At 40.0% G+C, this 25,730-nt stretch overlaps 3 protein-coding genes across 5 annotated transcripts in view; all 3 read right to left on the minus strand.

The window, feature by feature from the left end:
* adcy5 (adenylate cyclase 5) overlaps positions 1-3,121 on the minus strand; it is an 88,204-nt gene extending 85,083 nt beyond the window's left edge. Inside the window, exon 1 of one of the 2 annotated variants that reach the window (XM_030757715.1) lies at positions 1,129-3,121. In XM_030757715.1, coding sequence (XP_030613575.1) covers positions 1,129-2,064 — 936 coding nt within the window. In that variant the 5' untranslated portion in view covers positions 2,065-3,121. The remainder of the gene's footprint in view (positions 1-1,128) is intronic. The other variant, XM_030757714.1, reaches the window with a different exon arrangement.
* A 7,453-nt stretch (positions 3,122-10,574) lies between these two features.
* On the minus strand, positions 10,575-20,605 carry hacd2 (3-hydroxyacyl-CoA dehydratase 2). Its single transcript, XM_030757967.1, has 7 exons — positions 20,387-20,605; positions 18,886-19,003; positions 18,084-18,102; positions 15,776-15,864; positions 15,073-15,194; positions 13,434-13,612; positions 10,575-11,296 (listed from the first exon to the last, which is right to left on the minus strand). The coding sequence occupies exons 1-7, from the start codon at positions 20,509-20,511 to the stop codon at positions 11,214-11,216; spliced, it is 735 nt and encodes a 244-aa protein (XP_030613827.1). The 5' UTR covers positions 20,512-20,605; the 3' UTR covers positions 10,575-11,213.
* LOC115800537 (general transcription factor II-I repeat domain-containing protein 2) lies at positions 20,585-24,649 on the minus strand. 2 transcript variants are annotated; one of them, XM_030757966.1, is made up of 2 exons: positions 22,803-24,649; positions 20,585-20,649 (listed from the first exon to the last, which is right to left on the minus strand). In XM_030757966.1, the coding sequence occupies exon 1, from the start codon at positions 24,635-24,637 to the stop codon at positions 22,826-22,828; it is 1,812 nt and encodes a 603-aa protein (XP_030613826.1). In that variant the 5' UTR covers positions 24,638-24,649; the 3' UTR covers positions 20,585-20,649; positions 22,803-22,825. The 2 variants fall into 2 exon arrangements, with proteins under 2 accessions (XP_030613826.1, XP_030613825.1); XM_030757965.1 differs by lacking the exon at positions 20,585-20,649 and adding an exon at positions 22,416-22,613.
* Between the last annotated feature and the right edge of the window lie 1,081 nt (positions 24,650-25,730).

Genomic DNA, 25,730 nt, shown 5'->3' on the forward strand with positions numbered 1-25,730 from the left:
TAAACGTGCATAAAGATTTAACAGGGTTTTCACTTATTTCTTCTTTTTTGATTCATAACTGCGAAATATTTCCAGATCGCCGCCCAGTGTAATCAGATTCCTCTGGTATTAAATCAGGCTCTTCGCGCACTGTTGGTTGGGCTGAACAAATGGGCCTGAGATTTTACAAGACGAGTGAAAATAGAGAATTCTGACTGCAAAGGGAAAATCTGGCTGTGTAACTCCGCTTGTGCTGAGCCTACAGCTGCTGGCACCGCCGAAGAGCAACGAGCCAGCTGCTGTTTCCGTGCCAACCAGTGGCTTCACTCAAAGTGAAGTGTGCGCCCACCAATCAGTGGCGCAATTTGTCGATTAAGTCATTTAGTGATTTTGGGAAGAGAACCAGCAACCACTTAATAAATAATTCATGCAAACACTTCACTTTTTTTTTGTTTGTTTGTTTGTTTCTTGTCGCATCCAGGAGTTGCCTCTTCAAAGGGTCATTTTTGCGCTAATACCACCCCCCCCCCCCCCCCCCCCCCCCCAAAAAAGTGACTCTGACCAGTTGTTTCTTTAATTAACCACAATGCCCCGTCACTCAGTCAGTTTGGTTAATACAATAAACATGCGGCCTCAGTTCCTTCAGATGATCTAGATCAGATCACAGCTGAAGGCAAAAGTGTTTATATCCGTTTTAAGACATCCTCCCTGTGCAGCATTAGGCATTGGGCTCCCTCTCTAATCTGTCTCTTTGTCTTGGTAGATCTGACATGAATATTCACACAGATTGAAACAATCTGTCCTTGAGAGCTCACAAAGAACGTGACTTAAGTGGCTTTGAAAAGGGCGCCCCTTTCCATTTTCCCTTTCGCATCAGGGAGACTGTGCATGCCACTGCTCTGCTGTGGGGGATCCTTTTAAGTTGCCACACTGTACTGCCCAAAATTAATTACCATCATAGTACAAGATACCTATTATCTTACCACTTCTATTATTTCTTTATTACCTTATTCTCTTATTTGCTCGTGAGAGAAACGTTTAGGAGCAGGATGCTTTGAATAAGTATTTATAACGTGCGTTATTGCGCGCAACGCGTGGCTTCACACCTCTGTGCAGACATTTATAAACAGGGCGCATTCTTCCACATACCTGTTTCCACAGAAAGCTGTCGATTCCGTTTAACATCCAAGAAATGGCCACGTGGATGGCGGAAAGAATAACTCCAGTGATGACCGCGGCGCGCATCCTGACGGGAAGCAGAGTGTAGATGACATGGATGAAGAACACGGTCCACCAGATCCCCTCCGAGGCACTTCTGGGCCGTACAAGCAGTACTCCGATCACTTGGATCACCAGCACCACCAGGATGACCACATAGCACACGACCCACATGTGGTCCTGGTGAAATCCGTTCCTGTTGCAGATCACCATGAGTACGAGTGTGAGGAAGATGGCCACAGAGAATACCACCACATACGTTACGCTCGGCCCTATTGTCCCACCGGAGCAGTGAAAGCCCAACATGACCGTGTACACCAGTACAAGTACTGCCATGAGCATAGTCAAACTGCTCTGGTTGAGACGGAAAAAGTAGCGCTGGTAGAGCCGCTCCAACTTCTCGGACTGGAATTTTTTGGATTTAAAAATGTGCATGACGCTGGTGCAGCACGCCACGAAGGAAAAGTTTACTTCGGGCATGACCTCTTCCTCGTCGGTCTTAGGCTTGGCTCTCCGCTCTTCCAGACCCAGCTCCACGGACTTGGGTCTCACCTCGCCGTCTGGACGTTTAATGGACGCGCGGTTATTGTCTCGGCTCTCCTCTCCATGGTCCTGCCAAGCCGACCTGGACCTAAAGCTGACCCTGCTGACGGTCGCGGAGGCTCGCCCGGGCTGCCGGTGGTCCAGCTCATCCTCCTCCTTCCACCGGCTGTTGGTCCGGGTGAGCTTTCTGCGCGGGGATCTGGCCGAGTATGGGCACCCGTTGGCCACAGACTGAGACTCTCCCCAAGCTGATCTGTGCTCGGTCCCTCCCCTCAACCCGGGCGCACCGACTCCGGGTGGGCTGACACTGTTTGATCTGGACATTGTGGAAAACTGGACGCAATGACAGAATTTTATCTAAACAAATATACGCAACAGGAAAAAGTTTTGTTCCACTGAAAAGTAGGAAGAGAACTATTTAGTCCCTGGGATGAGGTGCATTAAATGACTGTTATTAGTTGAACTTTCCATAGCTGGTGACGGTTCAAACAGCCAGAGCACTTTAAATCTGAAATGTTAGTAAACGGTTTAATCGCCACTTTTAAAAGCAAACATTCATCCTAAAAGCTTTTTAAATTAAATGGAATGACCAAAAGCAATAACCGGGAATGGTGAAAAGCTCTGGGAATAAAAACAATTGAACATGCGCAAAAGTCACAGGGGAGCCACGAGAGGAGGGAACATTAGATCCAGGTGGATTTGGCTCTACATCATTGGGCCCAATTAGCTATCATCCGCGGAGGATGCACAGCTTGTGCTGTAAACGGAATAAAACCATTACACAACTCGGATAGTCCCCAGAGATCATAGCACAGCAGCATCAATTCGCCGCGAATCCGTTACATCTGTAGACATGTTTCCTGTATTCTTGGCAGCGGTTTGTAGACAGAAAAGACGGAGGTGGGATGCAATATAAAGGTGAATGCCATGGTGACAACTCCGATCCTGTCCAGTCAAATCTTGCTGCACCTGTACCGACAAAACATTTAAGCCCGCTCGGCAGCGGGAGCCTCACGTTTGGCCAAAAATCAGCATCACGATTCTCTCACACTTGCACTGAGCTGAGGAGAGAACTCAGCCGCTCCTCCTCCTCCTCTGAAAGCCACAAAAGACAGCTTCTTGGTCCATGGTTAAAAAAAAGAAAAAGGAAAAAAAAACCTGTGTTACCGCACGTTCAATCCTCCGTCAACAGCTACGCCAAATCAATGTCCAACAGCTGTCCATCACTGTTCAAATCCCTGGAGAGCGACCCCTGACTTGATTTGCGGCAAGACTCTGCGCACAGCCAATCCGCGGCCGTGCTGCGGCAGCATTTCGTAAAGTGCCTAGCCGGTGTAAAAGTGCGCTCCCGGCGCCTCGGACAATCCGCTTGGTGTCTGTTTGGAGCGTGGCATCATAACATATTTACCGCTGATTGCTGCTTTAATGGTCATTCAACCAAGTATGCTTCCTGTGGTCCGCCTCTCCGACTCGCTTCCATTGGAAAAGAAAAAGGGTGAGTCACGCTTTGACGCGCTTTCATTGGATGGCAAGTTGGTCAATCCAAATCAGATTCTGCGCGACCCCCGGGCGCTTTCGATGAATGGGCGGGTCTGTCCTCACAGCTGGATAGCCCGCATGGCACCCCCACACGTAGCCTACAGTGTGGCCTGAATCTTCTCTCAGTGATCCCCGCTGGTTTCCAGTTCCAAACTGCCCCCCCCCCCCCCCCCCCCCCCTACTCCAGGACATCGGGTCCAACAGCGCACTAACACAGAGATTCATTCATCCTTTGCTGCCTATAATCTATAGCAGCTTGTGAGACATTATAAGGCAGAGAGACCACTCAGAGAATTCTGCTACAGCAACCATAGTGGCAGATGTACAGGTTAAAGGGGAAAAGGTTTTTAAAACCTTATTTTGGGACAAAGCAGGCAACCTTTTATAAGCCTTTTTTTTTTTTCTTCTTATTTGATTTGGCTGAGTCAGTACATGCGGTTTTTTGTTTCCTGGTGGCAACTAAATTTAAATGTAACTTATTTTAGTGCTTCAAAGAAAAAATAAAGTTCCCAGAGGCATTTCAAGATGACTGCCCATTAGGAGCCAGACTCCTCTCAAGAACTTCCTTCATGTCTCCAGACTGTTTGTGCCCCAAAAAGTTCAAGACTCACTTTTCTAGATCGAAGGACACGCTCATTTGTTTACATAAATTGTGTTGTGTTCTTTTCTTTATTTATATCCTTTATTCATTGTGAAGCATTGCTGTTTTACAGCTTAAATATGTTTTGTTAACAGTTAGTCATTTACAGGCTCACATATGATTCCATCTTGGATTTTATGAACTTTAAAATTTTTTAATGTATTCTTTATCTCACCCTACCATTCCTGACAGCTCTTGATATTCCCGTCATACAGGTGTCTCCTTCAGCTCTTCCGCTTTGAAGCCTGTCATGGACGGCCGTCTCTGCGGCCATTTACACATGGGGAAAGAACACTGTGCATTAATGAATGTACTGGGAGCATGTGACGGGGAGCCTCATGTGTTTGCTGTGACCGGCTCACCTCCAGCTGAATTCCCTTTGCCCTTTCTGGAATTCTTTCAGGGTGAAACACTGTTAATGTCGAGAACAGTGGATTCTATTCAGCACTGTCCTCATCAAATGAAAAAGGAACTGAGATATAAATCTGATACAAAATATTCTTGATCCGAGTTGTGCAACTTATTTTCTCTGCTTGTCTCATGACTGCTTGTTTGGCTTTCTTGTTTGCTCTTCTGCACGTACCTAACATACAGATGAAAAACATGATTAAATAGAGCTCCAACCACATTCCTACAAAGAACGTGTATTTGTGGGTTTATTCTGGGAATACAGCTGCTCTCTGCTTTTTCTCACCTTCTCGGAATTGTATTCATTGGCAGAAATTTACTAGATGCTAATGCAGCTGCCTACATTTTGAAGTAGCCTTTAATTTACTCAGTACACTGTTTTAATGTTACTGTAAAAACTATGCTACCTTTTCTATATTTTTTTCCATTAATCTTGCATATTAAACTTATTCATTCATCTTCTTTTAGCTCATCATCCTTCTCTTCCTATCCTCTGCACATCCTCTTTCACCCCACATATCAATCTCCTCTTTGGCCTTTCTCTTTTCCTTTTGTCTGACTGCTCCATCTTCAACATCCTTCACCCAGTATATCCAGTATCTCTCCTCTCGCTTCTTTTTACTTTGTCCCTGAACTGTCCCTCCGATATACTCATTCCCAATCCTGCCCATCCACATCACTCCCAGCTCAAATCTCAGCATCTTTGTCTCAGCTGCCTCCAGTTCAACCCGCCTTTTCGTCAGTGATACCCTCCCCCAACTCATCTAGATGGATAACGACCATCTTGGAAACCTTCCCTTTCACTCCCGCCGGGATAAATTACTCCTATTCTTCACTCCTGACATTCACCTCTCCCCATCCCATCCAGCTTGCGTTCTTTTCTTCACTTTTCTTCACTTTACTCAAAATCATCAACTCCAAGGATTTAAACTCATCCACCTTAGCCACCCACTCCTTCTACCTCGCCCTTTCACTATCCTCCCTCTCATTCATGCTCTTGCTCCCAATGGGATTTCCATTAACTTTCTCCCAACTCTTCCTACAGTCCTCAGTGTCATCTGCAAACACTGTGTCCACTGACACTCCTGCCCAATCTTGTCCATCACCCCCATCCCTCTGCAAGCCTGAAAGGGCTCAGAGCCCACCCCCGGTGTCACATTGAAGCTATCTGTCGCTGTCCTTATACATATCGTCGCTGCTAATCTGGACTCCTTCATGCAGCACCGCTCCTCCCCTCTCAGCGCTCCCTCTCATAAATTTTCTCTTACTCCACAAAGGCACACAGCATCTGCTTCAGACGTCTTTATGCTTCTCCACTAGCACTCTCAAAACAAGCAGCACACCTTTAAGTCCTCTTTCCTGACATGACATCATTTTGCTGCTCACCAGCTTCACATCTCTTTTTAACTTAACTTCAAATTACTCTTCCCCATAACGTCTGCACATCACCCTTATTTTTGAAAATCTGTACCAGTGCACTGCGTCAATCAAGCTAGAAATTCTGCTGCCATCTTTGAAAAATACATATTTTTACCTAAACATGTGATCAGCATATGAACAATGAGGACTTATCTTAAATCAACCGGTTTATACAGAATGTAAGGTCACTAAAATTAGCCTGACCTTAAATCTCTGGTCATAGTTCACTGTCAAAAGACTGAATATAATCTGCATAATTAATACTTAACAAATGTGTAAATTTTGCTCAGAGGAACATAAGTAAATATTTACTAGTAATGTACAGCAAAAGCTTTTTGCGACTGCTCCCTCATTCCACTCCACAGCGGGTAGCTCTGCGTGCTTTGATTTTGTAAAATTCATTATTATTTTTTTTTTCTCTCTGCTGTCTGGTTCAGCCCAGATGTCATTGAACATATCCCAGTCAGTTAAATGCTGGAAACACTGGTAACCTTCCTCACAGCAGAGCCTTCAAGCACACAGTGACTCCTGTGGAATCTGCAGTAACATTTGGTACTGAATGCTTATTTATACGAATAAAATTCTAGCCAAATTTGGAAATATTTAAATCATGTTGATTTACAAATTTCCACGGCCTATGTGTGTCAGTGTTTCTTGTTATTTTGTCTGATATTACGGAGGTTTCCACTCTGAGTTACCCTGGTAGAGTCAGCCAACATCAATACTGATTCCAGTAAAAGCTTAATGTTTTTATTTGAACTGAAATCAGCAATACTGTTAATTACACACTTAAATCATGACTAATAATATACAAGCTAAAATAGCCATATTTGTTTCACAGTAATTAAGATCACACACGTTTGTGATGATTATCTAAAGCTTGTGTTCCCTGCTGATTTGACACAGTACACTACTGCCATCACCTGAATATGAAATGAAATCTTTCTATCTAAATTGTAAATTTCCAGTAGAGACACTCAAAAATAAGCACAATAGGAAATGACAGAGAGAAACGTGGATCTATACAGATGCGCCCGGGACATGCAGCTAGCAGAGGGTGGTTTCTAACATGGTTCCAGTGCACTGAATTAGTGCCACTGTTTGCTCAACAATACAGAGAGGAATTAGCAAAATGTATATTGAGGTCACATGAGATGACACTTCTAACAATGAGGCATCACTGTTTGAATTAGAGGCTCCAACCAGAGCAACATTTGAGGCAACAGGAAACCATCCTCGGTGAACAATAGCATCTCCACTATTCCACTGAATTGTTTATTATGCGTGATGGTAATGCCTTACTGAACACTGTGACACCCACATAAACCATTCCCTGTCATCTACAGCAACATCAGTAATTTCAGATATACAGTAAGTGGGATGTGTGATCTGTTGGATGGATTCAGTAAAGATGAGGGCTAAGTAAGAGGGCTAAATGCAATGCAAGTGTCACGAAGAAGTGGCACCACAGTGAAGAGACCCTCACCCACAGGAGGAGAATTCACTCTGTACTGATTTCTCTGTCTCTCTTTTTCTTGGAAAGGAGAAAAAGATGAGGACTGCAGTGTTGTGTGACTCATCCTGGTGTAGAGAGCACCCTTTACAGTCTCACCTGGGATTGTACGAACACACGCACACACAGTCGGTCGTATACAGTCAGATACAATCTGTTTACTTGATAAATGGGGCTCACACTCACTTGCTAGAGTATCTCAGACGTGAGGCTTTAAATCACAGTTGCAGCTTTGTAACCTGTTGCATAAGAAAAGAGTCATGTTGGACAGTCTTAAAGCATGTTATTATGGGATAGGAAGTATCAGTGCTTTGGTTTTGTTTGTATTGGCTCAAATGTGTCCCTGCCCAAACGAAAGATGGAGGCATATGTTTAGATGGTGGTACCAGAATTTGAATTTTTCAACTTGATATTTCTCAAAATTTTGAGATAATAAATAAATAAATAAAATATGGTATTTGGCTGTCATCAACTATTTTAACACTTGTAGCAGCTGAGTCCTTCACTGTTGCTAAAGAGTAACATTTACACACACATCTTGCAGACAGAAAAAGAAAGCACACCCTCTTTAAGTTCTAAGTGTTTTTTTTGTTTTTTTTTTAAGGACATCATAAAAATAATAAGTGGTCCTTACCAGATGAAGAGCAAAACATTACATATTATTTTGGTTTACCGTGTCATTAATTATTTAACAGAAACTAAGTCAAAATGCAGAAGCGGCATGTGAAAAACTAAGTACCCCCCCAATGATTCAGTAGGTTGTGGAATCACGTTTAGCAGCAAGAGCTTGAATCACTGGGTTTCTGTATGGCTTTATCAGCCTCTCACGTCACCGTGGAGGAATTCTGGTGCACTCGTTAAGACACACCTGCAGCTCATTATAGTGCTCATCAAATTTTTACTTTAAAAAAAAAAAAGCATTTTCTTTTACTTTAAGCTTTCTATAGTTTCGTCGTTAATAATACAAATGGCATGATTTATTCTGCACTTATTCCTTCATCATATATTTTAGTATAGTTCTTGGATTTGAGTACAGTACACATTTATATTTGCATGTTATCATTCGATCACTCTGACAGTGTAGTGTAGTCTCAGCAGACTTATTGCTCAGTTGATTTTGAATGGGCCCAAAGTATTTGCACCATAGACATCACATCCAAGGGCATGATATGTTAACAGCAGCACACAGGAGGAAGGCAGTCATGCTGAGAAGTGCACATCCTGACCTGCTTCACGCATCTGATCCATTTTCATTACAGTGTGAGGCTAATGGGCTTCGAGATACTTGGTTTGTATTTAGCTGGTAAAGCCTTCTAGTGCTGCTACATTATACAACAATGTTCCCACCTACATAGCGCACAAGTGAGTCATTGGTACATTAAGATATACACACACACACACACACCAAAAAAAAGCCAATTTCCCCCTGAATTATCAGGTCATTATAACTCTCAGGCACCATCAATCATCTATTAATGCCAGTTGTGTACAAGTATATGCTAGCCATGTTTATACATTTATATATAAAAATATCAAATATGGTTCTCATATTGTAGATTTATTGTAAATATATACTCATTATTCACACCTGCACAAAGTCTGCTGGCCCCATGCAAAACATTTGTATCAAAACTTTATTCAAGAAAACCAATTCTGGCGTGACATACCATGCTTGTTTTTTTTGTTTGTTTGTTTAACTGAGATTAATAACACAGATCATCATTCCAGACATCCAGATCTCCTCTTTCATGCAGTTTTACAACAAGCTGCACTTGTGCCCCTGCAAGACATTTCCAACAAATATTCCTAATCATGCTCAACCATTTAAGGTGAATAAGGGAGGGGGGAAAATAAAAGGCGAACACAGGCTGGGTCTGACATTATAGCCACTTGGTGCTTACAATGCTAGAATGAAGGAATGGTTTAGGATCATGACAGCATGCTGAACCTTAGCAGCATAATTTATCTTGTGTGTAATCAGTGGTATTGACTTTTTAAAAGAAACAGCATAACGGAGAATGGTGTTAGGAGATAATTGTTTCTGAGATTTCAGCGTCCACACAAGTTTTACTGTAACTGGAGACTTCCGAGGAAAAGCATCCAGAGCAGTAACGCTGTAACTATGTGGTGGGACCAAGGGAGCATTTTTCCTGTGAATGATAAAACGTGGGTAAAACTTATTAAGTGCTGCATTGCACTGTGGGTGGTTCTTTTTTTTTGTTTTGTACTTAAAAGGCGATCTGCAATTACCGATTCAGAGTAACTGGTAAAGCGATTCTAGAGATGACGCTGTGGCATTTCTGTGACAACCACAACTAAATACCATTTGCCTCTAATGCACTGTGATGGGGGCAGAAATCTCAGATACACAACAAAATCTGTGCATGGCAAAATATCGCCAGATATAACAAAAGAGGTTTTTATTTAAATACTTAAGCAAAAATGTTTTTGTTTTATTTTGTTTTTTTGCTGACACTGCTTTGCTGCTGAGGTGTTGAAAGGCAATTAATGCAAGCGTTGCATTTTAACTTAAAGGTAATAATCTTCAGCCTGGTGTTATGGTACAACAAAATATATCAAGCATTCAGGATTATAATGTTCAAATGTAACATTGTCCAAAATCACAGAAGAAAAATAGTACTCCCATAATGACATGTAGTTGTCACATATGAAAAGTACTTTAGATACAACCCTCTATATAAATAACTACCAAGTGTATGTACCAAACTACAGAGACTCCATTCTGTACTTTAAAATAAAAGTGAAAAATCCAACACATACTTGGGCTACAATGCAGTTTTCTTTGTGTTACATATCAAAGCTTATTTCACCATCAAAACACTGTTGCTACTACAGATTGTGCTATCTGTTCTTTTTATTTTTTGCTCAAGTGTCTCATATCTTATGCCAAAATAAGTTCTTTTGTAACAAGTGTTTTTTTTGTTTTTTTTAAACATCCCATTTAAGACAGACTGTCAGAATGAAAGTGTCGAGATGCTTAACAGAGTATCACTTTAATAAAGCTAAAAACGCTAAACTTCCGATGGATTAAAGAAGGAAAAAAGGCCGAAATGGAAAAGAAAAAAAAAAAAAAATGATGGATTTGTGCAGGACTTGTCTGCCTGCAGGTATTAGTGTATGAACCACCTGGACATCAAACGATGAGGAAATCAAAGAACACAGCTCACAGTCATCACTTGGAAAGCCAGGAAACTTTTAAAGCTTTTAGAAAGTAAACATAATTTCAGCTGAGACAGACATCACGACTGCAAGCGAGCAAACAGCTGCTGAGAGAAAAATGGACAGAAAACCAAGCATGCAAGCATGGAATGAGAGGTTTATTGAACTAAATTAGGAATGTAATCAAACTTGTAAATAAAATAAATGACAGAACACCTAAAAAAAAAAAAAGTACACATCTGAACCACAGTTTGTAGCAACAAACACTGTACCTGCAAAACCTACAGACACCAATTATCAGTATTAGACTTTACATTGTTCTTTCTAAAGTAAAGCTTCTTAAAAGAAACCAAAATACGAGCCATGGGGAGGTGACAAATCTACTCTACTCTTTTCTTTAGTGTCATTTGTAAAGGTGAGGGGCATGAATCATATCGATGTATAATTCAAATCAAGCTTTCAGTGATGGAGCTCTGCTCACAGCTCAGACAAACAAAAGTAGTGTTGTAAGTTTGTTCAGGAATAAAAAAAAATAAAATAAAATAAAGATAACACCAGTTCATTGTGAGCATCTGTACAACCAAGACAACGGCTGTAATAAAGAAAGTTGCTTGATAATTGGACCATCTGCCAGGTCAGTTCTGGCAGTTTAAAACTGGTCGGACTTTGTGTTTCAATACGCAGATGTAATTTTGTTCCTCGTTTGTTGGATGTTTTGGTTTCATTTTTTTCCCCTTTCTCCCCTCGTTTGAATCTTGCTGAACGCCGCTGGACTCACTCCACTTTGCCGTAGTCCTCTATGTGACCCAGCACCTTCTTCCTCTGCCGTATCATGTGGAAGTACAGCTGGGGAAAGACTGGGAGAGGGAGAGGGAGAACAAATAAATATATTGTATATGTGCTCTCCAGTGCAGCAGCAAAATTAAGATTTTTTTTTTTTTGGACATTTAAAAAAAAATTAATAAATAAATACATGTTACAGTTAAGCCAAAGTGCAGACTTTGAGCTCTAGTTTGAGTGGTTTAGAGAACATGTAAACCGCTGAGAAATTACAAACCCCTAAACAACAGAAAAACGTGGACCTAACTTTATATCTACACATTTCCTACAATGCCACAAAAAAAAAGGTAAAAACTGTAACCAGCTGCAATAGATTCCACATGCATATTTAATAATGTGACCACTGAGTGCATAATATTATAATTATGTCTTTCATATGTGCATTTTTTTTTTTAAACCCCACTAATTATGTAATAGCTTATGTCATTTTGGGTCTGTGTCCACAGGCAGCTGAAAGCAGCCATGACCTCATTTTCAGCACCCTTCTCTCAGCACTTATTGTTGCTAGGTTACAAAAAACATTTTCTTCAGTGATAGATCATAAATAACTGGGCTGTCAGAGATAGCTAGGACCAGAAACCCTTTCACTGCTGTTGACAATGCTGATAATATGAGTCTACCCCTTCTTGAATCCAACTGGTCAGTGGGAGAAAAGTGAGCTGAGTAGATATTAGGAACGTCACAGTACCACAAGCCACATTACAGCATTTGGCATTTTCATTTTACATCTTAAACAGCAGCAGACAATTAGTAACAGCACTCACCTGACAGTCACCAACCAACAGCAGTGACTCTTTTACCACAATTAGCATACAGAAGCAGAATTCTAATGTTTTATGGGCAAAATTGCCTTCATTGTTCAAAAGGTCAGGGAAGACTTTTCAAATTTATATCTGAATTTATAATTAGCACTATATTTGCAAAGAAAAAAAGAAGGAAAAAAAAAAAAAAAAAAAGCAAACAAACTAAAAACCTCTAAGTGAATTTTTGTCAATTCCAGCACAGTGTGATAAACAGGAAGTGAACACGCTCTGGACTGTAGCTGAACTACCTTCAAATAAAAGACCTGAAAATGCAGTGGGGGATAACACCTGCCTGTGGACACATGATATCTTAGCATATGATGGCAGTAAGTAATTGAATTCTCAAATATTGATGCCTTTTAAAGTGAATTTAAACAGAATGCAAATGTTGTCACTGCATTCAACGTCAACAGAAAGAGGTTAACCCAAACAGATGGGACATTTTCTGCACAGGTGCATCTATGAGAGTCTGAAAGGCTTTTTCTGCATGTATAAAGACAGAAGAACAAGAAGAGAAAGAGGTTCCTGCTAACTTTGAATTTATAACTGTGACGCAGAAAGCAAAGAGCCGTGTGAAGACGCAGACTTAGAATCCCAGCTGCACGCAGAAACAGCCACGCAGTGACGCCGCCAAGAACAACCGAACTCTCCAATACGTCCCATGTTTGCTGTTTCAGGACTTTGAAGCAGCAGCAGCTACTTTTCACTGCTCCCTTGCCACCAGGGGTCGCCACAGCGAAGATCTCTGTTTGCAAAGATCCCTCAAAACTACGTCTGACAATGTAGCTTATTAAACAAATACTGCAAATGAACAACACTCTATTTTGCCCCAAATCCTCATCCAGCAAACCTCTCGGCTGTGAGGGAAAAGCCTTCTCAGCACAGCCACAAATGCCTATTGGTGCAACCTGGCCAGTGAGCCAGCGACTCTCCGTCTTTAGCCTGTGACGATAAGGCTGTGTGGATTGGGTTCAATCGATGGTTTCTTGTGAACCGAGTGAAGTCTTTAATCGGAAGTTTAATCATTTATAAATGTGGTACAAGTGACAAGTATTTATCTGTTTGTATCGTTACTAAACCACAATAACTCAAAGGACAGACACAGTTTGACATCTTCAAGTTAAAATTCACAGAAAGTAAACAAAGACAGAGAAATGAAATCTGACTTAAGCACGCAAAAAAGAAAACGCTGAAAGTTTTGCACTTTTTTTCTATGCTGCGTCACAACTATTTAGTAAATGCATTTTCCCAGTTGCATTTAGGTATGTTTGTAATAGGTGAATTCCTTACTGGGAGCACAGCATTGTTGTCGCTTGTGTACTACACGAGGCAAAATGTACTGCTGACTTACGGGGAATGTAGGAAATCATGACGAGGATGAGGAAGGTGTAGTAGTCGAAAGAGAAGTTGTACTTGTTGGGCAAGGTGACGGAGTACAGGCCTGTCTTCTGCACATACGGCAGTGCTGCATAGATAGTCAGCAGTTCCCCGGTCACTCCCATGGGATACAACACGATGAAGAAGGTGTACCTACAGCACAGAGGTTTATTAAAGAGAAGGGAAGGAAATAATTAGCTTTATCTCTTTATTATTTATTCGTTGGGAGTGTTGTGGTAGTAAATCATTCCCTAAAACACTTAACTAGGAGGTGACAGAAAACATTAAAGTAATAATGCAAAGCAACAAAGTATTAAATCTGAAACCACCAAACGGAGCAAGCATAAGTTATCAATATTATGCAGCATGAATTAAAGCCTAAACTCTAAATGTATATACTGTGATACAAATATGCCTGCAACAGCACTACAAAAAATGCACATCAGATCTAACACCGCTTCTATACATTTAAAAAAATTTTTTTTAAACTTTTAACTGTTAAGCAATCAGACCTTTTGAATAGAAAGAAGCAAAAGCTTGCATTTAAATATGACACACGCACACATTTAGCATGTCTTCTTCTTGAGAATCAACATCAAAGAGAGAAAACTCTTTATCTGTCTCTTCTATAACTTGCACTGGAAACCCAGCGACTGTCTTCTCTGATCCTTCACTGGATTTTCCGCAAATGTACAACCAATTTCTGTCTCTTGGGGTTCACGTCAAACTGAAAGTTGAACACCAATATAGCAATGGTCCCATTTGCTTCCTAGCAACAAAGACCTCAGGGAGGGAGGCGCTTAACAACTGTTGCCTTGGTTGTAGATGCACATAGAGAGAGGTAAGATTTTAATTGTTGAAACACAAGCTTTTCTGTAGGCTTCATGATGTCTCTGCAAAAATGAGACAGTGTTTGAAGTAAAGCCTTTGACTGTGACTGCTTACTGCTATAGAATCCCCTTTTATGTAATTTAACCTCCTTAAGATTTTCAGCCATAAAGTAACTACAAAGATGATTGAATTAGGATTGAAATGAGGTCAAGCAAACAGAACCATTAATCAATTATTTTCATTTAATTACATTTCTTGTTGTGTTTGGACAACAGGCCGAGAGCTAACAGTGGAACAGCCCAGGACAGCATTTTTATTAAATATTTAATTTAATTATTAACAGATTGAAATTTTACTCTGACTGACAGTTTTATTGCCAGCTTAGTGACTTTGTTCTCTCACGGCCTCCTGACTAGAGTCAGCCATTTCTGTTGTGATCCCTGCATCGTTCAACCAATAGGTAAAAAACTGGGACACACTTTGAATGACAGTCCTTTCATTTAGATAACATATGGGGGGAAAGAAACAGAAATAAAAGAAGTTTGTGGAAAAGAGATTAAAAATGCAAAGGGAAAATAACACAGAAAAAAATATATCTCAAAATGTATATTATATATATATATATATAAACAAGGGAAGCAAATGAAAAACAGAAGTACAAATTTCTGTCACATTTTTAAAATTATTAATGCCCATTTGTTATTATTATTTAATCTTTTATTCTTTATTTTGGCAGCTTTGCTCACTCACAGAATGAAAACACTCATCCGTTAATTTCTCACCTGGCCCATTTGATGAGGTATGGCAGGTGATTGAGCAGGCTGAAGGTGTAGAAAGAGTAGCGGATGATCTCTGTGACAGTCCAGGCTGTGACAAACAGCAGCACGCTGTCCTCACTTTGAACCTGCAGACACACACACACACACACACACACACAAAAAGGATGATGGAGGGAGAACAGAGGAACAGACGGGCTTGCATCATGTTGCAGCAGTTTTTTCTGCTGTAGGCAGAACCATGCTGTTTGTTTCAAGCGCTCAGAGATCAGCTCACACTGCAGGCCAGCGTTCACTATCCTTAGATATTAGGGTAAAAACAACGTCCATTTTATGTTAAAAAGACAAGCACACTATTATTAAGTCACTATTCTATATACACTCCAGAAATGCATTCACATAAAAGGGAAAAGAGAAGTCTGAGAAGAATGTCAGTGCAGCATCAGAGAACAGACAGGAAAAAAAAAAAAAAACATCAACGATTAGACAGATGCTGACAATGCATTCCTGAAACCCTACAACAAGACTGCTTAATGCCACTTACTCGTTTACTCCTCTTCATTGCTACAAACAGGGTAAATAGTACAACAGCTGGTCACTTTTGAACATGACTGCATGAAACCATTTACAATGCCATGTCCATCCGTAGAAAGACAGTATAATTCAAGCTCAGGGTGTAGTGAATGAGGGAAAAAAAAGTTCACTGTACCTCCCTGACGCTGTGTGTGACGGCCCATGTGAGGAAGACCCGGGACATGACCTGGAATCCAGTCAGGACCACAGAGGACGGTACGATTCCTGAGGGACGAGGCAAAACACAGAATATATAAAGATGCAAGACTGCTGGTTTTTGTACTGCCTGCTCACACTGAATGTGTGTGTTTGCATTGCATGTGTGTGCGTTTCTTAATTTATTTTGTCATTTCATTTTCAGGACATCTTCAAAAACTCAGACACTTAAATGTTCATGTGGTGGAGATTGTCAAAAATACTCCACTGACTGATTAAGTGCTACTCAGAAAGCCTGGAAATAAAGCTGTAACAGTACATCTATTAATACCACACATCTGACTGAAACTTTCCTCTCTTTGGTACCGCCTTTGAAGCACACAGAAAATCTATTATTGTCTACAGAGTTGCTTTCCGAACAAAAACTGTAAAGCGCAGAACATTTCCAGAGTACACCAGCTTTCATCCATCAGTTATAGAAAGGGTCGCCTTGAAAGCTTGGCAGACGCTCTGCATGTCGACCGTGTTAACTCACACTTCAAGTTTTTAGCTGTTAAATGTAGCCAGACCGGCTGCTTCTCTGTACAAGTCAAATGCATGGCATCACATACAATCATGGATTGCCATGCAACTATGAATACTTTTACAGAAGAAAATATGGCCTATTAAGCATTTCTGTATACTTCCATTTTTTTTGAAAACAAGATGATTACAAATGCATAACAAAAACAGGGGTTCATACCAAGCAATGACCCACTCTAGTAACATTTGTGCACCCTTGTAACAATATTTGGACCCATAATTACAGGTTGGAACACAACCATCGTTCAGCTACACATTCGTTTACAAAGTTTTGTGACTATAACTTGCACAGTAGTGACGTTGCCACCCTGTGTGACAGACAGACATATAAATACTTGCTAGTGTGCCTAAAACTCCCTTTGTGGTAGTTCCTACTCATCTCAAGGGGCACATGTTGCTATGGTGGGATTAAACTTCCATTCACATTCTAAATTTAAGTTTTGCTTTTCAATTAATTTTAGAATAATTAATAATAATGACATTTTTGAAAGTAGATATATTTAACAAAGATGTTAACAGCAAATGTTTTGATGGGAGACAATGTGAGCAACAGATCCAGATACAGGACGGTCATAAATGATGATGCATTGTCTTCTGCTGGTCAGCAGGTAGGAAGCTAGAGCTGTGTGTGTGTGTGTGTGTGTGTGTGCGTGCGCGCGTTGTGAGTGGACAGCAGCCTCAGGAAGCCTGTTTACAATATGAAAGGTCAGTTAGCTTTAGCTTCAAATCCCAGATAATAAAGAGAATATTTTGTGCAGCACAACCAGGTGGCCTGGCCGCTGTGATGACTCTCTCCTCATCACATTAACACCCCATTAGCAAACAGCTTCTTGGCTCTCTTTTTGTAGACACTTCAGATATGAAAAGGCTTTGTTTGTCTGTACATATTTAAAATCTGAGTTACATCTACAAATGCAATTTCATAATTAGCGTCTCCTGTCAAATCCATAAACTGAGATATCAACCTTTGCTATCTGACTTGTCAATATAATACCTGCAAACATATTTTGCCCAATAAAAAATAACTATGATGATTGTCATTCGATCTTTAAGTACGCCAACGTGCAACTGTGAGTCTGTGATCTTGTGTAGATTAAACTGCTTGTGCATGATCTGATGTGCGGTCTACAAAAGAAACAAACAAGACATCTACAAATTCAGCTAAACATATCATGAACTAATTAACAATCGAGGTTATTTTGTATTCCATGCAGAACAAAAAAAAAAAAAACAAACATCTGATATTCGATTTCTCCAGCATATTTAAATTTTAACTGACAGATCAACATATTGCACCGTGTAGCAGAGATAACTGAAGGTCATACTGAGAAAAAAGTAAATGTGAGCCACCACGTTTACTTCAATTCTCCAAGTATCTGGAATTGTACTAATGGGAAGAACACCAAACGCTCTCCCAAAGGATATTCCCACTTTTGGTGATATAACGAAGAGTACTGCCTGAAATGACTTCATTTTGTCCAAAGAAATTCTGATGGATTTCAGCGCATGCTCGTTTTCAGTGAATAATTCATTTTTTTCTGTTACATTCTTTGAAATTTTAGTCCTGCATACCTGGTGAGGAAGCTTCACCTAAAATGATGACTCATAACTCTGGATTTGAGTTCTGAATAGTCAGATTTAAAATCTGTGCTTCACCAGGGACAGAAAGCCATGTGGGTGAGGGTGCAGTCTGAAGAGAAACTCACCTACAGCACAGTGCAGTATCTGTAAAAGGAAAAAAGATCACAGACAATGACTCAATCTGCTTCTGGAATAAAGCATGCAGCCACATACTAACTCAAGCTATTGTTTGTCCAGTTCATACTCAGACGTTTGTATATATATATATATATATATATATATATATATATTTTTTTTTTTTTTTTTTTAATTTGAACACAATTGAGTATGAACTGGACAAACAATAGACATATATGACAGTTAAATATATGTGACAGTCAGTGCATATGGACAGCATCACTGGAACACCTCTCGCTGCTTAGCCTCACTACACACATGTGGGTCAGAGTATGTGTGAACATGAGTTCTCTCTTTTTTTTTATCCAATATTGAAAAACATTAGAAAACAATATTAGTCTGTAGTTTCCCTCAAATTATATTTTTAGAGTTTTAAAATACTTCAGAAATAGAAATGGTAAAATCCCAGAGTATTGCTGGCTCTGTGGCTTTAACATGGTACTGAGAGGCATGTTAAGTTATCAGGCTGATATGCTACAGAGGACATACCAAACACTGTACAGAAGCCAAGACACTGTAATCCATTATTGATTTGATGGCTTTTTTTTTTCTAAACTTTTATAAATGCAATTATTGAATTAATAAAATGCATTTTTCTAATTCCCAGTCTCTGCATATATAAAACTGACACTGTGTGCTGATATGAACAACAGTAGTGACCTCTGAACTAATGCCACATATTCAGAGGACCACATACCTGCTGCGTGCTCAGTTTTATCAGTATTGCCACACCCTCAGTGCTTATCTCACCTCGAGAACAGCTCCAGTCTGAAAGAACTTCAGAGGCTTCTCTATGGAGTAATACAGCCCATGGTAGCTTCCTCTGGCCAGGTAAGCTCGGACCAAACCCACAGCTATCACCAGCCACCTGGACAGTGGACGAAAATGCAGTGCAGTCATTATAATATAGGAAGTTTCAATTCACACTCTGGTTTTAAATTTTTTACAAAATTGTGGCTTCGATTAAACAGGCCTTAATTGCAGTCAAGTGCAATTAATATCAACACCGGGGCCAGTTAGGCAGAAACTGAGTAGGACTGCTTAGCGGTTATGGCTGAATATGCAAAACCGTGCGTGCACAACACCCTAGTGCTCAGCACAAAGCAAGCACTGTACAGGCCATCAGTCCTAAGGAGGGTAAATGTGGCCTAACTGGTTGGAACAGTCAGCAAACAAGTCACCATTCAATTGTGCAACAGTCTGAAAATCAGAGCAATAAAATCTGCAAAGAAGGATTACTTTGTACATGGTTCAAAATGTCTACCAGTTGAGGTTATGGTAAGAAAATCTAATTGAATTATTGAAAATGCAAAACAATAGCATCCATCACAACCCCCCCCCCCCCCCCCCCCCCCCAAACATGCACTTTAAAGCAGGGCTTTTTAACTTTAAACTTTTTTTGCAGGTTTACTCTAAAAAACAAAAAAATAAACAAACAAACAAAAAACAACTAATTTAACTCCCCAAAGCACAGATCAATTACAAAAGCAATTTTTTATACATATATTTCTGCTTATTCACAGTTTCAATAGAATTTCTTCATCTTACTCTAAAGAAAAGCCAGCAACAACGCATGTGAGCAATATTGAATGTCCTCAATTTAAAAATGACAGTATTTTCAGTTTTTACTGTTGCTCATTACATTTATTGTAATGGAAAAAAATGATTCCGCAGCTGCACAGTGAATATAATTACTTTGTCTCATGACCATCCTTAAAAAGACTTGTTTTTTAATAAGTTATAATTTATTACATATGTCTTTGGTAACAGGAGGCTTATGCTAATCCTTCTTTCTTTTACATAATTGTCTCTGATTCATTTTACCGTGTGTGAAATAAACAAAACCCAATCTCAGTAATCCAATAAAATAGCATTTCAATGCAAGACATGAACCCACACTTTCTGATATAAAACACATGCAGAAAACTGTAAACAGTGAACCATCGGTCATAATATTTCTGCATCACTGTGGAGCGGTGATATCCACGCCAGGTGGCTGTCTGTTGCTCCTCCGGTGTTAATCTTTGTAAGCCGTCGGATGCAACAAAATTCAAAGTTGTGCTTCTCCACAGCGCGCCAGTCGTGTTTCTGATATTAATAACTACAGGAAACCGGCAGAATATTATAGCTGTAACACTACAATGGGAAAATCCTTCCCCCATTATTCAGCACTGCCCATCAGCAGCACCAGAGACATATTATCTATCACAAACCACCCAGCAGCATTAGCACGAGGAAACACGTTACGTACCCCGCTGTCATAACAACGTTGTAAATGACCAAATATGCCGTAGCCAGGGCACCGGGTCCCCTCTTTTTCTTCGCAGCCACATCACTGTGGGCTGCCTTGCTGGTCCCCGAAGCAGCGCCCGACATAACTGCAACCCTCAACGGTCTCCGGTCCTGCACGACGGCGGCGGCGGCTGTCAGGGAAGGAACATGGGCCACACCAGGAAGTGTCGTTCCAAAACAGGATAGCTAACTCCACCTTACTTCCGTCTTCGTTTTGAGCCGCTAAATCAAAAATAATAATTATAAAAAAATTTGCCATAACAAAAATACTGCAGTATAATTTCGGTGTGTATTTTTATTCATTCATTTAATTTGTTTATTTAAAAACATTTATATTTGCATTATTAACTGATTTGCTCTCCGCTGGATCATCTTTGTCAGTCCCTGTAATTCCAGGAGTGCGCCGCCTCGTCCAGGGGCCATGTGCCAAAATCTGCGTTTGTGTTTCTTGAGATTGCTTTATTCGTTTCCTGTCTGCCAAACAGTTGACACCTTGAGTTGTTAATCAACACAGTATTGTTATGGGGGGAGCCAAATGGCCCCAAAGCAAACACAGATAAAGAAATAAACATGACTATGCCATCTAATGCTCCAAATGATAAAATAATAATGTTAAAATAATTGCAGTCATTCGTTATTTTGTGGAATGTGACATATGATTTTTTATTTTGATTTGTTTCAGTATGTATTCAACCTTCTAATAATTCCCCAATTGATTGTCCCCCTTTTGATTTAATTTAGTTTCATTTTATTTACTTATTTACTCATTCTTAAATGTATTTATTGATTTGTGTATTAATTTTTGTGTGCATATTCCTGACTGAGTTATGTTCAGGTACACTGAATGTTTGACCAGCAGTCAGAAACCCAGCAATTGAGTTGAGCCAGCTTTTCAGAACTGGGAAAACTAGTTTGGTTCAAAAATGCCAAGTAATTTTCTATCGAACAACTAAGCAACTGATCTGGTGGTCAACTCTATAAACAAGGCCAACAATGATTTTATTATTATAATTATTGCAATTGGCAAAGACCAGCAAACTATCCAGAGCCAAAATATCATCAAAGACAGTTCCCACCCTATCCCCCACCTGTTTGACCCAATAATTCATAACACAGATCAGCAGACTCATGAGCAGGTTTGTTCCCAAGGTCATTTGGGCTCTAAATCAACATGCAAAATCAACATAGCCCTTGTGTAACTTCCAAAAGCTGCAATAGCATCATTATTGTGAAATTTCTCATTATGCAATACATTTTTTACTGCTTTTTTTTTTTTTTTGCTTTGCATATACCAATGCTTCTATTCTATTCTATTCTATTCTATTCTATTCTATTCTATGGCCTGAACTGTACAGTATAACTGAGCTTGGATGGACACCTGTCAGTGGGCATTAGGGAGCTAGTAGTATAAACTAAAATAAAACAGCTCTCATGGTGGCTTCTGCATTTTTACAGAATCTCGTCCCTGTCATTGGAATCGGAGAATCACAACTGATTGTTCATGGAGAGACTCGGGAGGTGATTTTGGCCTTTGCCACTATTGAAATATACATGAAAGGAAATGCTTGAAATTCAAAACAATTGTAGGATCCATCTTATTTTGAGTTTGAATTATATTTTTATCTGTATCTATTGTTTGGCTGTGTCAACACTGAGCTAAAATCTCATACAGATTTTTTTCTGTTAATTCATTAAAACGCAGCCTTAATTGGGCGAGTGAAGCACATGATCACTTGTATGAACTGCCAGTAACATTCCACTAACTCATAAAAATAGTTTGTTTGTTAAATGTTTGTTAAGGAGGGTTAGGGTTAAAGTCCTGCTGCATTTTACTAAATATGAGGAACTGTGAACTAAAGATGAACTAAAGCTGAAAGTGATATAATGATATACTCATTTATTCATTTAAAAGCTAATAATCTAAGGCAGGGGTGTCCAAACTTTTTGGACAGAGGGCCACACATGGAAAAATATACAAAAGGCCGGGCCACTTAGTTCAGGACAAATTTTATATATCACAAGTTATTAAACCAAACACATGTGAATAATCATTGACATTGCCTGGATCACAGTTTTTTATTAATGATTTTTCAATTTTTCATTTATTCTGCTGCTTTACAGGTCTTTTCACTGTTGGCAGCCTCACATTGCTTCTTACTCGGGATCATGATTCCCTCTTCACACCCCTGTATAAAAATGGGGAAATATAAGGGGGAAAGAGGAAGGGTATATGTGAGCTTGTTATGCAAATATGTATGTGGGCTTGTTAACAGATTTATGTTTGTTGCAAAATGTTATCAACTTAAATTGACTGAATTTATAAATTAATTACTTATTTACACATGATTATTTAATAATGTGTATTTTTACCTCACCTAAAATGGGAACAGTGCTGCACTCAGTGGGAGCAGTGATGCTGTGCTTTGGCCTGAAGGATGGCTGGCAGATCAGGAGTAAGTTTGGTGGTTGAGATGCGGAGGACATCACAGAGATGGCTGTCAGTCATTTTGGTTCTCAGTCTGCTTTTGTTCAGAGTTAATAATGAAAATGTTTGCTCACATATGTATGTGGAGCCAAACAGACTCATCATTCTTTTTGCATGGCGTCTCATCAGAGGAAACTTGTCCTTTTCCACCCTCCGATAGAAGTCAGGTAGGGACAAAAGCTGGTGTTGATTTCTCAGAGAATCATCACACTGCATATCAATAAGTTTTAATTGCAGACTCTCTTCCACTCCCTCTGCATCCACCAGGAAGGGAGTCGAGAACAGTTTGATTTGTTTTTCAATATTAGAGAAATCTTGGAAGCGCTGACTGAATTCTGTCATCAGAGATGTGATAACAGACAAATATTTCCCTTTCTTAAGAGAAAGATTGGCCTTTGGAAAAGCACTCTTGATTTCTGACAGCGTGGGGAAGTGCGCAAAATTAAAGTTGCGTAACTGTGCCTCAAAGAGACGGAGTTTCACGCAGAATGCCTTCATCTGCGTATAAAGTTGTGGTACAAGCTGGTCTTTGCCTTGTAGGCTCTTGTTAAGTGAGTTAAGATGATCGGTAAGATCAACTAAAAATGCTAGGTCGGCCAACCATAAAGGATCACTCAGCTCATGAAGCGGGCGGTCCTTTTCTTTCAAAAACTGGTCAATTTCCGACCTCAGGGCATAAAACCGCTGCAGCACGGAGCCGCGACTTAGCCAGCGCACATCACAATGGTACAGCAGGTCTCCGTATTCAGCATCGATGTCTGATAGGAACGCTTGAAATTCTCTGTGGTACAGCCCTCGTGCTCGAATTATGTTTACCGTTTTTACAACAGTGTTCATCACATCGCCGAGCTGGACTGTCTTGGAGCAGAGGGCTTCTTGGTGAATGATACAATGCATTTTCACAGCCTCACCTCCACTCTCTTTAACCTTGGCACACACCATAGAGGCCATTCCTTTGCGCTCTCCGGTCATAGCTGGGGCTCCATCCGTTGTAACTCCACACAACTTGTCCCATTTAAGTCCAATGTTGTCAACTGCATCTGATACCGCTTCAAAAATGTCCTTACCCGTCGTTGTGCCCTTTAGACTTCTAAGATCAAGCAGCTCCTCCGTGATGCAAAAATTATCATCAACTCCCCGCAAAAAAATTAACAGCTGTGCGGTGTCTGTGGCATCTGTGCTCTCATCACATGCTATCGAGTAAAAATCAAAAGCGCAAGCTTTATCTGACATTTGATGTTTTAAGTCAGCAGACAAGTCTTCTATTCGCCGCACAACTGTGTTTCTGGACATGCTCACGCTGCTGAATTCCTGCAGTTTTTCCGGGCACATTATTCCTGCAACTTTAGTGAGGCACTGTTTTATGAAGTCTCCATCTGAGAAAGGTTTCCCGTGTTGTGCAATGAGTTGAGCTATCTCGTAGCTAGCCACTGTGGCATTTTCTTGTGCCTTATTAGCACGAAAAAAATACTGTTGCTGAGCTAACAGGCTGGCTGCCATTTGCTTAACTTTATGTTCTCGTTCGGCACCAGTGTAGGATGCATACGTCTGATGTTTGGTTTCATAGTGTCTTCGTAAATTATACTCTTTCATCACTGCCACAGTCTCAGTACAAATCAAGCAGACACACTTCCCTTTCACTTCTATAAAAAAGTATTCATTTGCCCACCGTGTCTGAAATCTTCTGCATTCACGCGCTACCTTACGTTTCTTCATAGACGCCATTTTTTGTCTGCCCTGACATTTTTCTTCACTTATCTTGTTTTGTTGAGAAACTGCCTTGTTCAAGATAGTAGCTCCACCTAGTGTTAAAAAAGTGCAGTGCAGTCAAGCAGAAATTTGACGCTTGGGCCATATTGTATTATACTTATTTTAATTTGCTGCGGGCCAATTAAAAATGGACGGCGGGCCGCAGTTGGCCCGCGGGCCGTAGTTTGGACACCCCTGATCTAAGGGGTTTTTACAACTTCAAAACTGTGAATGTGCATTCTACCAGGAAAAGTATTTGTGTTTCTGTGTGTGGAGTGAAACTGTGGAACAGTTTGAGTATGGAACTGAAGTAATGTCCAAACATAAAGCACTCCAAAAAGAAGTATAAAGATATGATCTTAATGAGAAACAGATAAGAGGATAATGTTTAATATCAGCAAATGTCTGTTTAATAAGTTGCTACTTCGTCCTTATTCAGATTTTTCAAGGAACATTTCAGAACTGGAGATACTTGGCTTTGATTTGTGGAGGTAAAGTTATGGAGTTGTAAAATATGATGACATGATGATAATCTGTATTTTGTGTAGTATATTCTCTTAATAGAAATGTGTTTATTATTGTTATTGAGGTTTATGTCAATAAGAAGCTGAATAAATATGAACTTATTTCTATTGAGAAGGGGTGGGAGTAAATAAGTGTATAATTCTTCCCACTCCTTTTGATATTTAAACTGAATGAGAACAGGGGAGCGATACTGGAGTGTATTTTGCTTTATTTAGTCTCCTTTTATTTCCCCCAAATGAATTCTGTACATTGTTTACATGATCGAAATGAAATAAACAAAATTTGAAATACTTTGTGAATGTATCATTTTTCAAGCTCCAGAGAGTATCATTGGGAAAAACAATCTTTTACCCACGTCCATAATTACATAATTGCCCCACTAGATGCCAGTGTTTCTCTTAAAGTGTCAGCAAAGGCGTTTTTTATATATACTGTTATATATGTATTACGTTATACTGTGGAATAATGCTAGAAGTTGTCACGGTGGTGTAATTTCACTAAGTAAAAAAGAAAAAACTAATTAAATTTACAAGTGCTGCAGACT

This window comes from Archocentrus centrarchus, chromosome 21, assembly GCF_007364275.1.
Source record: "Archocentrus centrarchus isolate MPI-CPG fArcCen1 chromosome 21, fArcCen1, whole genome shotgun sequence".
Classification (NCBI taxonomy): Eukaryota; Metazoa; Chordata; class Actinopteri; order Cichliformes; family Cichlidae; genus Archocentrus; species Archocentrus centrarchus.